Below are 20,686 nucleotides of genomic sequence, written 5' to 3' on the forward strand. Positions count from 1 at the left end.
CTGGTTTAGATCTTAGTAGACTATATACTCATCACAACGGTCACCGGTATCCCGTCCTCCGAAATATAAATCCCATTGTATATCATGGGATTTATATTTCGTCAGACGGGTTATCTGTCACGTTGTGACGGAGTAACCCTTACGCCGAAATATAAATCAGGCACTAATTATTCAGAATATAGGGACTAGTTTAGAGTTTGGTGATGGGATGCCTGTCACAAACATGATATCTTATTCGCCATATTTCAAGTGAATTATATCTTATGTCACTTGTACTATGACAGACAGGATATCTGTCACGTTTGTGACGCACCATCCCATCCGCCAAACTCTAACTCAGGCTCTTAATGACTTTGGGCCTGATTTAAAGTTTGACGGGCGGGTTACTCTGTAAAAAACGTGACAGATATCCAGGCCACCATATTACAAGTGCATTATATCATATGGCATATGTACTACGATGACAGGTCATCTGTCACGTCTGCGATGCATTATCCCATCTGCCAAACTCTAACTTAGGCTTCCAATGAGTTCGGCGGGCAGGTAACTCTGTAACAAACGTGACGGATATCCCGACCGCCGTATTACAAGTAAGTGCATTATATCATATGGCACATATAACACAGTGCACCGGGTATCTGTCACTTTTATGAGGGAGTAACCGGTCTGCTGAACTCTAAATGAGGCCCTAATACTGGCAAAACGTACATGACTAAGCAAGTAAAACAGAATTTACACACGCAAAAATGGAACGATTTATCTTTGTAAGAGTTTGCTGATGGTATTGTATTTTATTACAGGGAAGTTAAAGGAAGTAGTTAGCATATCACCAAGAGCGTTATTTGTTTCATCCAAGGACAGTACATTTTTAGCAGCAGGTAAGAATATATATTATCGTGCTTTGTAAATCATTTAAATGCAAGTGACCTATTGTATATTGTGTCCCATTCTGCTTCATATTGTGCACCCCTCTCCTTGAACCACTACTCCTTTCACCGAGTATCAAAGTTGCTATCTGGTTGAAAGGAGGGGTACTGAGCCCAGCAACATACAATGACTTATCTTGTAGTCAATTTGCGTATTGAAGAGTTAAATGTCATGGATTATTGTGGCAACATTTTGAAGGTAGGGCCGTTTTGCGCACAGACATGTACTTACCTGTCAATCTGCACTGACTAACATGTCCTCCAATTATTAATTTCTAAACAAGTGGTGCGTGTGAAACTCCAAGTACTGCAGATTGACCCAAACCTTTGAATTCAAATTGATTAAACCCATAGCTTAATAAAAATCGACCCCTAGGAGGTCAGCGTTTATAGTTCAATGCATTTAGGAGCCATCGTTGTTATGCATTATTTCTGCAGTACTGCAAGACAAGAAGGGATTACCTTACCTACCACTCTTCTTCTGCAAAAACGCACCAAAAAGACGTGGTAGCAAGGGTGATCTATGAGTGAAAATATTGCAAGCCTGTGACTGCAGATCAAAAACATATGCCATGTTATGCATTCAGTGGGGTTTGAGTCCTTTGAACAGATACAGTGAGCAGTCAGGGTGTACACGCAGCTTTTCCAGGCTACATACTACCATCTTACCTTTCAACTTGCAACCAATATTTTTTATGACAATCATCCAAGGGAAATCCACTTGAAAGAGAGCTGTTCTTAAGTGTTAATTCGTGTTTTGAAGGATCCAATTCAGATAGCACAGGTCATTCTTGTTAGGGGTCCATCTTCATATACCCACGCGGTTATAATGAATCACAAACGTAGAAATCCTGTTGGCCTTCAAAACGGAACAGCGAAACCTGCACCACGACCCACAATACGGGAAACCAGCAACCTTGGATGCTGTGGACTTTGGATGCTTACTGTTCTCATTATCAAATTGGCTGATTGTAAATATCGTGGCTATTAGAGCTCGGCCTCAGCCTGGTTCTGCTGTATATATTAGCGGAACTACCATACTTAGATTCAGTATTTAATCGCTTTTTCCACTTGGACTTCTTTTATATATAGGATGAACATTATACATGCACAGGTTTTGTGTTCTATAACTTGGAGTGATTACCTGCAGAAGAGGTAACTTAACTGCGACTCTGTACAGACATCTTTGAGAATCTGGACTACGCTTTAGATATCCGATCAGGTTTATCATTATCCCGACTCACGAATGGAATTTGGTCCATCCAATATTCTACGTTTTCGCCTTGATGAAGTTCCTATATAAGGAACGAAACGCGTTGGCTGTTGTCCTGTGTTTTTATGAAGAAAAAGAAAGAACTTTTGAAACACACTGGCTGAATTGTGACTCCATCCCTGGTGCTGCCTCCACCTTCGTTGTAAATTTTGACCTCAGTCCTATGTCAAAGCTATAGTTTATATTATTCCAATGCGCAGAGCCTATCAGGGATATAGAAACTACACTACAGTGTTAATCTGAACCTACAAGCTGTAGACGAGCTATCCACTTGATGAAAAAAGAGAGCCTCCTCATACTCCACCTCTTCCCAGCCACTGGCCACTTTGTTATGGACAAGCAATAACGCTTGCGTTAGGATTACTTCTTGAATAACAATAACTTAAAGAAGACATTGCTTGGTAGTAGTTAATGACCAGTGTGATTCATATTGAAGTCAATGTTTCTGCGAGTGAAAATCTTCCTGGATTGACGCATACATGATGGATTATGTTAGTGCCATTTGGGTAGCACACAATATGCAACAGCGTGGCCTTGTAGCACTGTCATTTGCCCTGCTTGCTTCACACAGCAAGCTGCTGTGGAGCTCTAGCGACAGTATATTGGAAAGAAAATTGCTAGAAAATGTAACATTTAGCTTCATTCATTAGCCCTTTTTTATTGCCACTTTTTCATGGAGGAACTCCCAATACCCAACAGTCATCTCCTGAGGTCTGTGCTCACTTACTATTGCCACCAAAACCAGGCAAATCTGATAAAGCTTCTAAATGTATGTTTTATTTAATGTCACCTGGCAGAGGGGTCTCTTCTTCGTTTTTCTCTGTTTTAGCCTCCCTGCCTTAGAATGGCATTACGGCTTTCGGTACTTATAAGGGTCCCTGTTTCTTGGACCCGAAAATCAAGGCAGATGCTTTTTATAACTGATTTGTGAGAAGCACTGTGAAACAAGTTATTATTATTATTATTATTATTAATGAGTTTTGTATCGCGCGTGGTTACCCTTGGGCATCCCAGCGCTCATCCAGAGAAAGGCACCATAGCTGAAACAGAGGCACTAGGCAGGGAACAAATAAGTCTTTAAAAGTTTACGAAATCGTAAGGTGCCCGTTTCAGAGCGCAAGTCCAGCGGAAGAGAGTTCCACAAAGTTTCCACGTTTATGGAGAATCTTCTGCCGCCGGTTCTAGCCTTCCTTACTCTCGCAACTTGCAACAGATGTTGGTGATCTGAGCGAAGGGCACGAGGGGCCTTGTAGGCTTGAACCATACCCCGTAGGATAGGTGGCCCTTTCCCCTGCAGAATTTTGTGTGCCATACAAAGTGCTTTAAACTTAACCCTCTCTCTGATAGGGAGCCAGTGGAGCGCCTTCAGCGCGGGGCGAGCTGATTGCCGCCTGGGAAGGTCCGTCAAAAGCCTGGCAGCAGCATTTTGTACTTGCTGCAGTTTGTTTAAAGTTGATTCAGGAGCCCCCAGAAACAGTGCGTTGCTGTAATCCAGCCGTGAGATGATGAGCCCCTGAATTAATAACCTTCTAGAGGCCATCGGGAGGAGGGGTAAGATCTTCCGGGCTGACCGGAGCAGGCCAAAGCACACGCCTGCGGTCTTCTTAGCGTGTGACTTAAAAGAAAGGTCCTGCTCCAGCCACACCCCAGGCTCTTAATCTCCTGTTAAGGGGAGGGTGGCGCTCCCAGACAGCTAGGCCAGCTACTAGGGGACAGGAAGGGAGAAGAGTTCCCCAGCATCATCAGTTCCGTTTTTGAACCGTTAAGTTTGAGAGCTGAGTTGCACATCCAAGTAAAGATCTTAGCTAAACATGTGTGCAGCCGGTCTGATTGATTCGCCGACTGGGGAAGGCCTACCACTAACTGGGTATCATCAGCGTAGCTGATAATCTTGATACCCAGTGGCAGCACCACACTCTCCAGTGGGGCCATATAAATGTTAAACAAAGTAGGGCTCAATGATGAGCCCTGTGGCACACCACACTGGAGGGGGACCGATGTTGACTTCTCGTGGCCTTCCCAGACCTCAAACGTCCGGTCTTCCAAAAAGGACGCAAGCCATTTCAGGGCCATCCCAGAGACACCCACCCCCGACAGCCGTTGGAGTAACACCTGATGGTCTACGGTGTCAAATGCAGCACTGAGGTCCAGGAGGATCACTGCCACCGATCCCCCTGAATCCAAAATGCTCCTGGCATTCTCCACGACTGCCAGCAGGGCAGTGTCCGTCCCCTGGCCAGGGCGAAAACCCGTTTGGGAATCACCCAGCAGGGAATTGGATTCCAAAAAACCCGATAGGCGTCTGTTCACAAGTTTCTCCGCCACCTTGCTGAGGCCGGGGAGCAGGGAAATAGGCCTAAAGTTGGCAAGATCGGCGGGGTCCAGGCTGGGCTTCTTCAAGAGAGCCTTCACTACCGCTCCCTTTCAACTGGGGGGCACCACACCTTGGGAGAGGGATAGATTTATAAGGTCCGTCACTGGGCCGCCGATGGTAGAGGCTACCTGCTTCAGATATTTCATCGGGACAGGGTCTCTTGGGGACCCACTCTTCACGGTCGCTAAAACCCCAAGAGCTTCCTCCATAGTAATTGGACCAAAGGAGTCCAGCTCCACTGACCGCACCCTGGGCTGGGACCCTGGGTTACCAACAAGGGGTGTCTCCTGAGCAGGCTGGGGTAGGGATGCCAAGATGTTTTCTATCTTAGTTTTGAAGAAGGAGGCAAGTTCCATTATCCCGACTCACGAATGGAATTTGGTCCATCCAATATTCTACGTTTTCGCCTTGATGAAGTTCCTATATAAGGAACGAAACGCGTTGGCTGTTGTCCTGTGTTTTTATGAAGAAAAAGAAAGAACTTTTGAAACACACTGGCTGAATTGTGACTCCATCCCTGGTGCTGCCTCCACCTTCGTTGTAAATTTTGACCTCAGTCCTATGTCAAAGCTATAGTTTATATTATTCCAATGCGCAGAGCCTATCAGGGATATAGAAACTACACTACAGTGTTAATCTGAACCTACAAGCTGTAGACGAGCTATCCACTTGATGAAAAAAGAGAGCCTCCTCATACTCCACCTCTTCCCAGCCACTGGCCACTTTGTTATGGACAAGCAATAACGCTTGCGTTAGGATTACTTCTTGAATAACAATAACTTAAAGAAGACATTGCTTGGTAGTAGTTAATGACCAGTGTGATTCATATTGAAGTCAATGTTTCTGCGAGTGAAAATCTTCCTGGATTGACGCATACATGATGGATTATGTTAGTGCCATTTGGGTAGCACACAATATGCAACAGCGTGGCCTTGTAGCACTGTCATTTGCCCTGCTTGCTTCACACAGCAAGCTGCTGTGGAGCTCTAGCGACGGTATATTGGAAAGAAAATTGCTAGAAAATGTAACATTTAGCTTCATTCATTAGCCCTTTTTTATTGCCACTTTTTCATGGAGGAACTCCCAATACCCAACAGTCATCTCCTGAGGTCTGTGCTCACTTACTATTGCCACCAAAACCAGGCAAATCTGATAAAGCTTCTAAATGTATGTTTTATTTAATGTCACCTGGCAGAGGGGTCTCTTCTTCGTTTTTCTCTGTTTTAGCCTCCCTGCCTTAGAATGGCATTACGGCTTTCGGTACTTATAAGGGTCCCTGTTTCTTGGACCCGAAAATCAAGGCAGATGCTTTTTATAACTGATTTGTGAGAAGCACTGTGAAACAAGTTATTATTATTATTATTATTATTAATGAGTTTTGTATCGCGCGTGGTTACCCTTGGGCATCCCAGCGCTCATCCAGAGAAAGGCACCATAGCTGAAACAGAGGCACTAGGCAGGGAACAAATAAGTCTTTAAAAGTTTACGAAATCGTAAGGTGCCCGTTTCAGAGCGCAAGTCCAGCGGAAGAGAGTTCCACAAAGTTTCCACGTTTATGGAGAATCTTCTGCCGCCGGTTCTAGCCTTCCTTACTCTCGCAACTTGCAACAGATGTTGGTGATCTGAGCGAAGGGCACGAGGGGCCTTGTAGGCTTGAACCATACCCCGTAGGATAGGTGGCCCTTTCCCCTGCAGAATTTTGTGTGCCATACAAAGTGCTTTAAACTTAACCCTCTCTCTGATAGGGAGCCAGTGGAGCGCCTTCAGCGCGGGGCGAGCTGATTGCCGCCTGGGAAGGTCCGTCAAAAGCCTGGCAGCAGCATTTTGTACTTGCTGCAGTTTGTTTAAAGTTGATTCAGGAGCCCCCAGAAACAGTGCGTTGCTGTAATCCAGCCGTGAGATGATGAGCCCCTGAATTAATAACCTTCTAGAGGCCATCGGGAGGAGGGGTAAGATCTTCCGGGCTGACCGGAGCAGGCCAAAGCACACGCCTGCGGTCTTCTTAGCGTGTGACTTAAAAGAAAGGTCCTGCTCCAGCCACACCCCCAGGCTCTTAATCTCCTGTTAAGGGGAGGGTGGCGCTCCCAGACAGCTAGGCCAGCTACTAGGGGACAGGAAGGGAGAAGAGTTCCCCAGCATCATCAGTTCCGTTTTTGAACCGTTAAGTTTGAGAGCTGAGTTGCACATCCAAGTAAAGATCTTAGCTAAACATGTGTGCAGCCGGTCTGATTGATTCGCCGACTGGGGAAGGCCTACCACTAACTGGGTATCATCAGCGTAGCTGATAATCTTGATACCCAGTGGCAGCACCACACTCTCCAGTGGGGCCATATAAATGTTAAACAAAGTAGGGCTCAATGATGAGCCCTGTGGCACACCACACTGGAGGGGGACCGATGTTGACTTCTCGTGGCCTTCCCAGACCTCAAACGTCCGGTCTTCCAAAAAGGACGCAAGCCATTTCAGGGCCATCCCAGAGACACCCACCCCCGACAGCCGTTGGAGTAACACCTGATGGTCTACGGTGTCAAATGCAGCACTGAGGTCCAGGAGGATCACTGCCACCGATCCCCCTGAATCCAAAATGCTCCTGGCATTCTCCACGACTGCCAGCAGGGCAGTGTCCGTCCCCTGGCCAGGGCAAAAACCCGTTTGGGAATCACCCAGCAGGGAATTGGATTCCAAAAAACCCGATAGGCGTCTGTTCACAAGTTTCTCCGCCACCTTGCTGAGGCCGGGGAGCAGGGAAATAGGCCTAAAGTTGGCAAGATCGGCGGGGTCCAGGCTGGGCTTCTTCAAGAGAGCCTTCACTACCGCTCCCTTTCAACTGGGGGGCACCACACCTTGGGAGAGGGATAGATTTATAAGGTCCGTCACTGGGCCGCCGATGGTAGAGGCTACCTGCTTCAGATATTTCATCGGGACAGGGTCTCTTGGGGACCCACTCTTCACGGTCGCTAAAACCCCAAGAGCTTCCTCCATAGTAATTGGACCAAAGGAGTCCAGCTCCGCTGACCGCACCCTGGGCTGGGACCCTGGGTTACCAACAAGGGGTGTCTCCTGAGCAGGCTGGGGTAGGGATGCCAAGATGTTTTCTATCTTAGTTTTGAAGAAGGAGGCAAGTTCCATACATTTCTCACGCGGATTATCATAGATGACCGGAGGTTCGGGAGTTTTCAAGAGTTCTCTAATAACCTTGAAAGATTCTTTCGCGGAGTTGGAAGAGAGACCTATTCTCTCCTCGAAGAAATCAGATTTTGCTACTCGAATGGCGGATTTATAGGTACTAAGAGCCGCACGATATTCTCTCCGGCTCACTTCACCCCAGTCCTTCCTCCAGATCCGCTCCCGCCTCTTGCAGCCCTTCCTCAGTATTCTCAACTCTGGCGTGTACCAGGGGGCTGATCCCACTCTCCTACCCCTAGTAAGAAGTCTTTTCTTGGGGAGGATGGCATCGAGCGAGTTGGTCAGCCAGGTGTTTAAATTCTCATCAGCTACTATCGGGTCCAGCCCAAAAGAGGGCCGGGACACCTCCAAGTGTCCCGCCCAGGTACCCACTGGAAGCCTAGACCAGGCTCTTTCCACCGTATACACCCTAGGTATTGATAGCACTGGGACGTCGAACTGCCACCGGGCCGGGACCATGAAATGGTCTGTCCAGGGCAAGGCCAGCGTGGGGAGTACTTTGAGGTGGTCCGAGTTTGAGAATATAGGATCAAGCAGGTGAACCTTCCCATGAGTTGCACCTGAGTTGACCAGATTAATCTCAAATGCTTTGAGGTCACACTGCAGGTCTACTCCCAGAGAATTAGAGGGGTCATCGAAATGGATGTTAAGATCACCCAGTGTGACAAAGTTAGCCGTGGAAGTGGCAAGGAGCGCAACCGTTTCTAAAAAGGAATTGAGAAAATTACCCATTGTCCTAGGTGGGCGGTAGATAAGGAGGCCGGCCAGGGATGCAGTGGACGACAGGCGAAGAGAGAACTGACAGCTCTCGCAGTCGCTAATCCCTCCATCTCGAACCTTACAGATTAACGTATCCCTGTAAAGGATGGCAGTTCCTCCTCCCCGCCCCACCTGTCTGTCAAAATGAGATATAAGAAAACTGGTGGGAGTGCTCTGACCATATCCGGGCTGGAGCAGGAAGAAATCCAGGTTTCAGTTAAAAACAATACGTCCAGCTTATGGTCAAGAATAAGAGAGTTAATTTCTATCGCATGACTGGGTAGGGACCGGCAGTTAAGTTAAATAGAAAGACAAGAGGTGACATTAAACTTAAAAAGCGCTTGGGAGCTACTGAACTTAAGGGAAGGAAGGGTATGTGTTAACAAGAAAGAAAATAGGGAGAACCAAGTGAAGGGGAGATATATGCAAAGAAGCTGATAGAGAGTAACATTCTTTCATTGGTCAATAGGGACAGTGTTTGTGCCAAGTTGTTGTAATTAATCATATAACGGTGACTTTAATATACAGGTGGTGGTTATTGTCTTATTGTGGGTATCCATGGCATGATAATACCTACCTATTTTATTATGCTGACCCTGTCATACTGGCGCCCTTACTGTACTGTGAGCATCTATGGCATGATGACACCCACTTCTTTATAGAGCTGGGCATAGTGTGTTGAAGGTAGATTTTGCCATATTATAGGCACACAATGCATGACAATTATAACATGGGCCCAGATATATTAGGGCCATCCTTGCATGAGATACTGACAAATGGACAAGTTGTACAATCTATCCATTTGTTGTATTAGTACTTGAACATGCTTGATGAAAGTCACACCAAACACATATTTCTTGAAAATGAAAAACATGATATTTAAGGATGTCAATTATTTTTATCTACTGATATTTTTTTGTTTTAGGGAACTGAGATTATTTTTCTAAAATTAAAAGCTTGCATTTTATAGTAAACTATGTGGATATTAATTGAAAATCTGTGTAATTGTTGCATTTTCAAATATATACTGTAAATACCATGTTATTAATTATTGGTGTCACCTTTCTTCAGAATAATCAAGGGGGTTGCTAAAGGGTCCTGGCATAGAATTATTAAGTTATTTGAGGAATTGGAATATTTGATCAGTTTGGGATCTTTACAGACCTGTTTATTGATGCTCACTGATAAGGTACTATCACATACAGTGAAACACACAGGAGCTGGCACTAATGTGTATTAATTCCAAAATGTTTTGCCTATCATGGTTAGGTCATCTATAGAACTGATAATGAACCATACCAAGTGTACACTGAGGCTTTTAACTAAAATTGTTTTAAAAGATATATTTTACTCTTGGATTCCTTAAAGTACTAACTCCTGGCCTATAAACCTGTCTGTTAATTCTATCTCATTTTCATCAATGTTACTCGCTGATTGTACTTCTAAATGTGTTGCTTCCCTCAGTTTTTTCACTCAAACATTAGGTTAAAGGGTTTATCACCAAATCACTTGTAAATATGTATTTAAGTTGTTTGCCATTTTAACTAATGTGACCGAATCCTATGTACTTTGTGTTTTTCCATATGCTTCAGTTTATTACAAACGTGCATTGAAGAAAAACCTCCAAACCTGTTGTAAAGTTGTCTGTAAATATTTGGACAAATTGTACTGGCAAAATGTGGGATGTGCACAACTTGGGACAGTAAAGTCCTCACCTATTACTTCGGGGATTTGATACCACTATCTTTGAACTAACATGCTTTAAACCATTTACCACCCACTTTACCCTCAAAATGAAATCAATTGCAAATTTCTAAATATCCCTGTTAGTATCACCGCCACCTCCTCTGAACACTTTGTCATCCTTACTGGGGGCCATGCCCCCAAAACACATACTCCTGGCTACCCCCCTGTGACTAAGACAACTAAAATCACCATAAGGGTTGTCTGGATTGGTGCAAGGTGCCCACTTACATAAGTGTACAGCATATACAAAGCTAGCTTCTCACACTTTTAAATACCAGGCACCCTTTCCTATGGACTTTTAAGACCTACCCTAGGGATGGCTTATAAGTATTTAAAAGGAAGCTCTTGGCCTGGCAAAGGTCTATTTTGCCAGGTCAAAGTGGCAGTTTATAACTTCACTCCAGGCTGCAGTGGTAGACCTGAAACATGTTTTAAAAGGCTACTTTAGTGGGCGGCGCAATGATTGCTGCAGGCCCACTAGTAGCATTTAATTTACTGGTCCTGGGTACATGTAAGACCATTTGTAGGTACTTCAATTAAATTAAGTGTATAAGCCAACTTTATCATGTTTTATGGAGAGAATTCCAAAGCACTTTAGAACTGGTTAGCAGCAGCAGTAAAGTGCACAGTCTAATTGCCAATATAAACACATTCAGCAAACAGGAGTCATGAAAGCAAACAATTTGGGGGAATATTACCCCAAGGATGTCTGGTCTAACAGTATTGAAGTATTTATTCTGTGCAAAGATCACCTCTTCACCAGCCCTCAGGGAATTTACTGCTTTTTACTCAGATTAATGGCATGTGAATCTATGGAAGATAAAGTATTGTGTTAAAAAATTACCTAAACTATAGTCTTCCACCATTAAGCTCTTTTATAAATTTAAATGTCACCCTCTAGCTCTCACCTATAGCAATAATGCAGTACTCTGTCATATGCTCAGAATGTAACCATGATGGTCAGCGGTTCTCTCTCGGGGAATCTCTATTGATAGTCATGAGAAATGAATAGTCCCGCTCACTTGCAGGGTTCCCAGAGCACTTCTTTATAATATGTCTTCTTAGGTGTAGATTTTTGCCTTTCTTCAGTAAGTCAAAATAACTGAAATTGTGATGTTTGACTATTTAAATCTCTTTCACAAACCTTTTTTAAAAAGAGACAGATATCGGAAGAGAGTACAATGTAGCCTACTAGGATTCCCTTATGCAGATGTGAAAAGAGCGTCTGTGCCTTTAAAGGCCCACAGCCCTCCAGTATCCCATCATGCCCAGAAAGCAGCAGTTGCCTCACTTCTTTTTTCCTGCTCCTGGTGACAGGATCTTTGAGCACTAAGCAGATCTTTTTTGGCTTTTTTTCCTCAAAAATCTCATGGGAAATTTTTGACAGCTGTTTCACTCGTCTGATTTCATCTGTTCCAGTATTTTTCTGTCTTTTTCTGAAAGAAAGTTTTTTTCCTTAGTCAAATAAAATTTCATATTTTTTTGACAAGTGAAAAAAGGCCAAGTCAGACCCTACGTGATGTCTGCATCATCTGCCTTCCTGACACTCACATTCTTTTATTTTTTTTAAATCTTTTTATTGAAGCAAATAACAAAAAACATGGAAAGAAAACAAAAAACAAGGCAGTACATTACATATGTGTCATTTCGGCGCTGGGGGGGGTACATATTCAAATCGGATGTCCGAAGCATGTGATGAGATTGGGGAGGGAGGGAGGAGACCATGAATAAACAAGATATCTAGATTCCCATGGAGGAAACATCAGGCTGGGGGGATGATAGGTCAGTGTACAATTCTGAATGGGGGGGAGTATATATATCACCACGGTATGCATTCCATTGATTCCAGATCTTCCCCCATTTGCGGGGCGTGCCACGGGAAACATACACTGTCTTTTCCCTAAACATGCACCAGTCCATGTTTTGTTGCCACACCAGAACTGTCGGTGGCCTCTGGGCACCCCATAACTGAGCAATGTCTCTCTTAGCAATCATATTACCCAAGGTCACCCATCGAAGCTGCGCCAGGTCATAATCATTTGGCTCCCAGATATTCAATAGACACCGCCGCGCCTCAGGTATTGATTGCACCCCGTGACCTCACTCATAACAGCATGCACGCGAGTCCAATAGCGCATCACAGCAGGACATTCCCAAATAATATGGAGAAACGTACCCACCAAGCCACAACCACGCCTGCACAATCCATCAACGGAGAATCCCATGCGCACCAGACGGGGACCAGTCACGTAGACCCTATGAAGAATTTTGAGCTGGACAAACCGGAGGCGCGCCGGGATAGCCACTTCCTTCGGGGAAGAGATCGCAGCCTGCCAGTCCTCATCATCGAGTTCCAGACCATCGCTAGTCCATACCTCTCGAAGGTTACTCAGTAGGTCGGTTCTGGCATTGATCAACTTTTTGTATATGAGCAAGATCGTGCTATCAGGGACATGCCCATCTAGTATCCTAACTTCGAGCGGGGACGCCGCCGGAATATCCGAGCCCAGGGGGAAGACAGACAAAACCGCGTGTCGGATTTGCACATATCGAAAGGATTCTCTATCACTCAAGTCATACTCAACTTTCAGCTCCTCGAACATCTTGACTCTACCCGTGATCCACACATCGTTCACTCTGCTGATACCGATCACATCCCACTTATCGAAACCCTTCGACTTCCAGAGGGAGCCAAGTTTTTCCGATGCATAAAGCGGGGTAACACGGGTCGGCTTATCAGCCCAACCCAGGGCCGCTGTAGCGCGATACCACACCTGCACTGCTGTCCTAGTGGGGCCCGTGAGAGATTTACCGGCAGATTTCGCGTACAGAGCCCTGTTGTAATCTCCACCGGGCAGCAGCCATCTATCCATCTCGAACGCCGGGCTCGGCAAAGGACCGTAAGTGCAGTGGTTGATGGCCCCCAGCTGAGAGGCCCAATAATAGCGGCGGATGTCCGGGAGCGCGATACTCCCGTCGTACCACGGGAGCGTCAGCTTCGCAAGAGCAATACGAGAACGGCCCCCCCATATCAATTGTCTCTGTAGACTTTCAATCTCCCGGAAGTAGCGGGCAGGCACAATATCGAGTGTATTTTGCAGCGCATAAAGGATCCGGGGGAGCGACATCATCTCAAACAACGCCGCCCGTCCCAGAGGAGAGAGAGGAAGCCTACCCCACGCAGTCACGTCGGCACGGAGGCGCTGGAGAGGGGGCAACGAATTGCGTTCATAACGGAGCACAGGGTCCAAAGTGATAAAAATCCCCAAATACTTGAATCCCTCCCGAACCACTGAGATAGGACATCCACGAGGCAGGAGAGGAGCCTCGCCGTGGAGAACATAGACGCAAGACTTCAACCAGTTGATGACAAGACCGGAGTTTTTATGGAAAGAGGTCAAGACGTCAAAAAGGACAATCAGCGATTTCCGAGGCGACGTAAGATACAGGAGTATATCGTCTGCGTATAAGGATATTCGATCTTCAAACTCCGTCTTTCAAGGACGGTTCCCATCTCAGCCATGCCGCCAGTGGTTCCAAAGAAAGGGCGAACAGGAGAGGAGAAAAAGGGCAGCCCTGGCGCGTTCCCCTACCGAGAGCAAAGGAGGCTGAGACGCGACCATTTACCACCACTTGGGCTAAGGGGTCGGTGTAGAGCAGTTGCATCCATCCAATGAAGGTGGGGCCGAAGCTAAATTTAGAAAGATCCGCCCAAAGATATGGCCACTCCAGCGTATCAAACGCCATGGTGGCGTCCAGAGACGCCAAGATGGCCGGTTCACGCAGAGTCGCTGCTCGCGCGAGGACTCCATGCAGGCGCCTGAGATTCAGTGCCGTGTTGCGATGGGGTATGAATCCGGATTGGTCTGGGTGAACCAGAGCGGCTATGACAGTGACCAGGCGGTTGGCAAGCACTTTGGCCAGGATCTTCGGTTCAGCGTTAATCAATGATATGGGTCAAAAGGAGGCGCAGCGGTCACGCGGCTTGCCATCCTTGTGAATCACCACTATGGAAGCCAATCTTTGATCAGGAGGGAGGAAGCCTGCCTCCAGCGATTCCAAGAACATCGACCGTAGATACGGTGCTATCACATCCAGACGGAGTTTGTAAAGCTCTATAGGGAGCCCGTTAGGGCCCGAAGCCTTCCCCTAACGAACCGAGCGGATGGCAGTCGCGACCTCATCAACTGTAGGCGGTGCCTCTAGGAGATCCCTTTCAGGGTCGGACAAATGTGGCAGCGAGATATCGCGCAGGAGCAAGTGTGAGTCTTGCTCAGGCCTATCAGATACGGGGGAGTACACTTCCCGGAAATAGTCAGCAAAACATTCAACAATATCAGCAGGGTCGGTGATACTCACGTCATTCACATCCACAATCACAGGGACAACCCGACTCGCACATTCCCTCTTATCCAGCCAAGCAAGCAATTTCCCCGCCTTATCCCCCACATCATATAGACGTCCCTGTTGTTCCCTGCTCATCGCCTTCGCCGCATCAGTCACCATCGCCCTATACTCGAGTTGTTTTAGACCCAAAATGTGCAGACTCTCCGGGGTGACCTCGGACTCCAACTCCCCCTCAAGAACAGTGATGTCATTTTCAATACGGACAACCTCCTCCCGCCTACGTCTCCTGACATTGCTAATCAAGGAGAGGGCCTGGCCCCGAATAACAGTTTTGTACGCTTCCCACAACGTGACAGAGGAGGACACAGAACCCACATTTTCAGCAAAGTATTGGTCAATCGTTTTAATTAGTTCCGCCCTAACCTTGGGATCGCGGAGATACCAGGGGTTTATCGGGGCCACTCTACCCTCCGACCCCAAGTGAGCGTCCACTACCAACCATAGTGGGGAATGATCCGAGATACCCCTAGCTAGATGTTTCACCTCCCTTATGGAGGAGGCCTGGGTGGAAGGCATCAGCACATAATCAAGTCTCGAGAGACTGCCGTGGGCCCCAGAGTGAAAGGTATATTGCAATTGCCCAGGGTGAAGCAGGCGCCAGCAGTCGGTGAGCCCTAGAGCCTCCAGGAAGTCCCCCAACCAGGATTGTGACTTCGCAATTTCCCGGGGAGCGTAGCGATCACACATCCCCGACACTACAGAATTGAAATCCCCGCCCACTACAAGCAGACCCTCGGGGACTCCCAAGATCACTCTGCCCAGATCCGCATAAGTGGTAGTCTGGAGACCCGGCGGTACATAGACGGAGAGGAGGGTAATAACCCTCCCCTCCCAGCGCCCCACAATGGCGGCATACCGACCCCTATCATCAAGGATGATTTCGTCAACAGCGAGAGGGAGGGAGTTCCGAACCAGAATGCCCACCCCCCTGGAGCCAGAAGTGAAACCTGAGTGCGCCACGAGACGATAGCCACGCCTATTCATTGCATGGCATGTATTGCCAAGCAAGTGCGTCTCCTGAAGCAAAACCACATCAGGGGACAAACGTCTCAACAGTTGCAACACCACACCCCGCTTAATCCTATCCCCCAACCCATTAACGTTCCAACACAGTAACTTAAGTCCCCTAACCCCCATCCCAGAGATCAACCCCATCCCCACCCCACACCGGATGCGACACTATACAACAGGAGATCATCGATACTATGCCTTGGAGAAAACAATGAAACGTAAACTGCAACCCCCCGACACCCCAAAAGACCCCGTACATCTCACCCCCCACCCTGCACCCCTGCGTAAGACTCAAAAGCCACCCCAACTTGCAGTGTGCCTGTCGCCCTAACATACAACTATTCTCCGAAAAGAGCCCCAGAGGAGGAAGACTCACCTATCCCCCCTCCCACACCCCAAAAAGACAGCGTATTAGCAAGCAATAGTGGTATAGCACCAAACCACAGCCGAAAGTCAATACGATGGACCGGGAGCCGATTCCGCCCCCTATTCCTGCTCCACCGGGCCTCCCTCCGCTCCACCGGAGTGTCCAGAGTGTTCAGAATGATCTGGTCCCGGGGGCAGCGTGTCCAGCCAGTCACTTGCCGCCCCTGGATGATCAAAGAAAAATGTTCGGTCGTTGTACACCACACGTAACCGGGCCGGGAAAAGCATGGCGTATTTCATGTCTCTATTCCTTAGTCTCTTTTTCACCCCCTGGAATCCAAGTCGCTGTTTCTGAACCTGCTGGGTGAAGTCCGGGTAAAAGCTGACTGTAGTGTTCTCGTAAGCCGTTGGGCCAGATAGGCGTGACGCTTGCAGGATTGCATCCCTGTCCCGAAAGTTAAAGATCCGAGCAATGATGGGACGCGGAGTGGCTCCCTGCCTAGGCTGGCCACCCGGGATCCTGTGTGCACGTTCCACAGCAAAAAACTTGCTGAGGCCCTTGGGTGCTAGATGATTCAGGACCAGATCCTCCACCAGCAGGTCCACCGAGGATGCTTCCGATGTTTCCGGGACACCAACCAGACGGACGTTGTTCCGTCTTGCACGGCCTTCAAAATCATCCAGGCGTCAAGTGAGATAGTCACGGGCGGCTCGCAAGTTACCGACCTCTGCCTGTAAATCGGAGACGTCAGTAACAAGACTAGATGTTTATTTATTTATTTATTTATTATGCATTTTATACCGCGCAAACTAAAACCCGAAGGTGTCAAGGCGCCTAGCAAAAAGATCAGAAAGCTAGCACTCATGCGCTTAAATTATATGCTTGAGCAAAGAGACGGGTTTTAAGAGCAGCTCTAAAAGTTTGCAGAGAGGGGAGGGTCCTGAGCTCTAATGGGAGATCGTTCCACCAGTTAGGAGCCAGGCTGGAAAAGGCCCTGCCACCCCATCTGGCTTTCCGAGTACGGGGGACATGGAGAAGAAGATAGTTGGAGGAGCGAAGATTCCTGCCAGGATTGTAATAGGTCAGGATGGACCTGATGCCTGTAGGTCTGCTTTTTGCCAAGGCCTTATAGACCATACACATGGACTTAAAGACAATGCGCTCCTTCATCGGCAACCAATGGAGCTGCTTTCTGGCCAACGTTGCCGAAGAGCGTCGGGGAAGATCAAGAACAAACCTGGCTGCCGCATTCTGGACCACCTGCAAGCGCTGCAGCTGACTCTTATTCAGTCCAGCATACAGCGCATTGCAGTAGTCCAGCCGAGACCCCAGAAGGGCGACAGCCAGTTGCCTTCTTGCTTGCAGGGAGAGGTAGGTCCTGATTTTTCTAAGGACATGAATTATACCCCAGCAGGTAGATACCGTCCTGCTGACCTGTTGGTGCATATCGAGCATAGGGTCAATCATCACCCCGAGATTCTTGGCCGAAGAGGTGGGTTTAGGGCAGGAACCAAGCGAGTCAGGCCACCACTCCATGGACCAGATGTCTTCCCTACCGCCGAACACCATCACCTCGGTCTTCTCCCCGTTCAATTTAAGTGAGTTGTAAATCATCTACTGGCCGACGGCCTCCATACAAGATCTAAATCTGGAGGCCGTCAGCTCTATTGACTGGGAGAGAGACACGAGGATCTGAGTGTCGTCCACGTAGGAGACTACCTCCATCCCGAAAGATCTAATAAGTCTGGCAAGGGGGGTCTTTAGATCGAGGGATTTGACCTTTTCATTGGTTTTCGCAAGGTCTGCCCTGATCAGGGTAACATCGATAGCGACCGTATCCAACTTGTGTGCCAGGGCCTCATACTGTTGACCCAGATCGGAATTCATCCCGGCAATGACATCCTTCAACAACAGTTCTTCATCCATCGGGGATTCTTCTCCAACGGTGGCCGGGGATTTAATCGATCCGCCCGGAGAGCCCTTAGCGAGGGTGTATCTGTCCATAACATTTGATTGCACGGAGCCCCCTCGCATTGCCGGTCTGGTCTTGCGTTTCTCTCCCTCAGGCTTGGTGGCCATCTTGGTTCGTGCGCCCCGAAGGGTAGTCTGAGACCTGGTAAAAATGGCTAAACTCGATGCGCCCGAGACAATTCTGGAAATAAAGACGAGAACCTATCACCAGGTGATTAGTAGCAGGAGGCCGAGTCGCCAGTTGGTAATCGTGGTTAGGTTGAAAGCAGCAAGCCAGGGCGATCGAGACGAAGTCAAATAGGTCTAGGCGCGAAACTGAAAGTAGACGACCGGGCAAGGGAGGCTCGCATGATCCGTTGTTGTTCATTTACTGTCCGGCTGGCAGAGAAACCGAGCCCGGGGGCAGTACCATGGAGCAGGCCGGAAAAGTTCAAAAGTCCATATCTCCGGCTCCCGAGGTCCAAATCGAAGTCCGAAAATGGATAAACGAACAGCAGGGCCGTGCCAATAATAACCCGTCCTCTAATTCAGGATAGGGTACAGGATAGTCGGTGGAGGTGGCGAAGGTCCGGGAGCCCTAAGCTCACGCGACCATCTTGGGTGCGCTTAGCTCCTCCTCGACACTCACATTCTTGACAAGTGCTCACACTACAGGAACTTTTCCAGGTGCACCCTGAGAGAAAGGGAGAAGATTTGCTAGATTGAACAGAGCAGCGACGCAGGCAGCAATGGGCACAATCTGAAGGTGGGATGTCAAGGGAGTGAAGAGAGGGTCAATCCCCTACTAAGGCTCTTCCACCTTCCTCTGCGGACTCCAGGTGTGGGAGATCCAAAAAGAAAAGCCACAAGCAAATATGAATTTTTTCTAGGTCGACTTCAAGAGCATCGACGACAAAAGAAGGTAGGGTTCCTACATGTTCACCGCCAAGGGCTTGGTCGACGTCTAAAAAAAGATGACTTTCGACATCAAGACATAGGAGGTCAACATGGAGGGACACCATGACGTCGAGGTGATGGCGAACTTGGACATTGAGATGTTTCGAGGTTGAGACATTCCAAAGAAATGGGAAAGTCAAGACCACAACATCTACTATCTACTTCAGACTCTGAGAACTGCAGATTGTATTCTCCATCATGTCCTGTTGTACTTTCAGACTCTCCTCCGCCACCTCTTCCACCACCTCCTCCACCCATTTTGCCAGCGCTTCTTCCACCGCAAATACTTATGGAAGCACATTTGCTGGTGAGATCTGCTTTTACAACCCCGAGACCTAGAGATCCATGTTCTAGATCTCGGCATAGATCCAGAGTGTGATTGCCTTCAAAACGTCGTGAACGGTCTCAGCACTCTTTTTAGAGACAATCTTTCCAGCGTTCACTCCATTATCATCATGCATTCAGGTCTAGATCTAGGGCATGGTCATAGCGCAAATCGCCTTATTCAGCTTCCTCCTCCAGCGCCGTGAGATATTCTCCTACTTTATCCGACTCTCCTCAACCAAGAGTGTCTCTGATGAATGATATAAACACCTTTCAGGAGGCACTTATAAGGGGAGCTTCAAAATTGAATGGTCCATTGTCTGACCTACAGCCATCGACATTGGTGATTTTTCAGACTCTCCAGCAGTGACTGGCATCTAGACTTCTCCTGCCCCTAGTTCCGGGGTTATTGGAACCAGAAATGGAACAGTTCCTTTCCCTCACTGCACCCAAATCAGGTCCGTCGAGGCTCCAGAAAAAATATAGACCTCCAGAGCAGGACCCTTTGTTCCACAGCTTGGATCCTCCCCCTGACTCTGTAGTTACTCTCGCTGCAAAAAAGGTGCATTCTACTCCTCCGTCCTCTACAGTTCCTCTGGAAAAGGACAGTGAAAAACTTGACTCTGTAGGTCGCAAGATGTGTGGTACAGCAGCCATTACAATAAAGGCAGTCAGTGCATCTGCTCTACTGGGCAGGTATGACAGAACCATATGGGACTCATTATAGCAGTTTGCTGAACATCTCCCAAGAGATCAAAGGGAAGATTTTCTTGAAGTAGTCAGTGAAGGCATAATGGCCTCCAATCAGGTCAATAGGGCTGCTGCAGGTGCTTCATTACTAGCAACACATGGATACTGCCATGGGGTGGCCATTTCAAGGCATTTTTGGCTTCATTTAACAGCATTGAAACAAGAACCCGAGCCGCAAATCCTTAATCATCCCTTTTCTGGAAACACCTTATTCAGTAGCCATACCGACAATGAAAGCAAGGATGAAGTCAGAAATGGAGACCCTCAAAGCAGTGGGCCTGGAAAAGCGTAAAGAGCAACTCAAATATAATTATAGGCTGTACGACCAACATTATTACCCACAGAGGGTTCAAACCCCTAAATAGTTTCAAGGTCAACAACAGCAGCAAAGACCTTTTCAACACCAGCAATGTTGACCTTCTAAAGGAGGATGCACACATCATCCTTCCCAAGCAGGAAAGCTTCCAGTAGGCTAAAAAACAATGAATTACTGCTTCCCCCTCTGCCATTACTTACTCCAGTAGGGGGGAGTATTTCTCATTTTCTGACAGGGCAGCAATCCATCATGAAAGATGCCTGGTTTCTAAATATTGTACAGAATGGCTATTGTCTCAGGTTTACAAGCCCTCCACCAAACATCCCACCACAACTGTCCA

The 20,686-nt window shown here is 47.5% G+C and overlaps 1 protein-coding gene across 1 annotated transcript in view; it reads left to right on the top strand.

Annotated features, from left to right (window-relative positions):
* POLN (DNA polymerase nu) overlaps positions 1-20,686 on the top strand; it is a 2,689,548-nt gene that overhangs the window by 2,000,314 nt on the left and 668,548 nt on the right. Inside the window, exon 22 of the mRNA XM_078678603.1 lies at positions 801-878. Coding sequence (XP_078534729.1) covers positions 801-878 — 78 coding nt within the window. The remainder of the gene's footprint in view (positions 1-800; positions 879-20,686) is intronic.

Source organism: Lissotriton helveticus, chromosome 2_2 (assembly GCF_964261635.1).
Source record: "Lissotriton helveticus chromosome 2_2, aLisHel1.1, whole genome shotgun sequence".
NCBI lineage: Eukaryota > Metazoa > Chordata > Amphibia > Caudata > Salamandridae > Lissotriton > Lissotriton helveticus.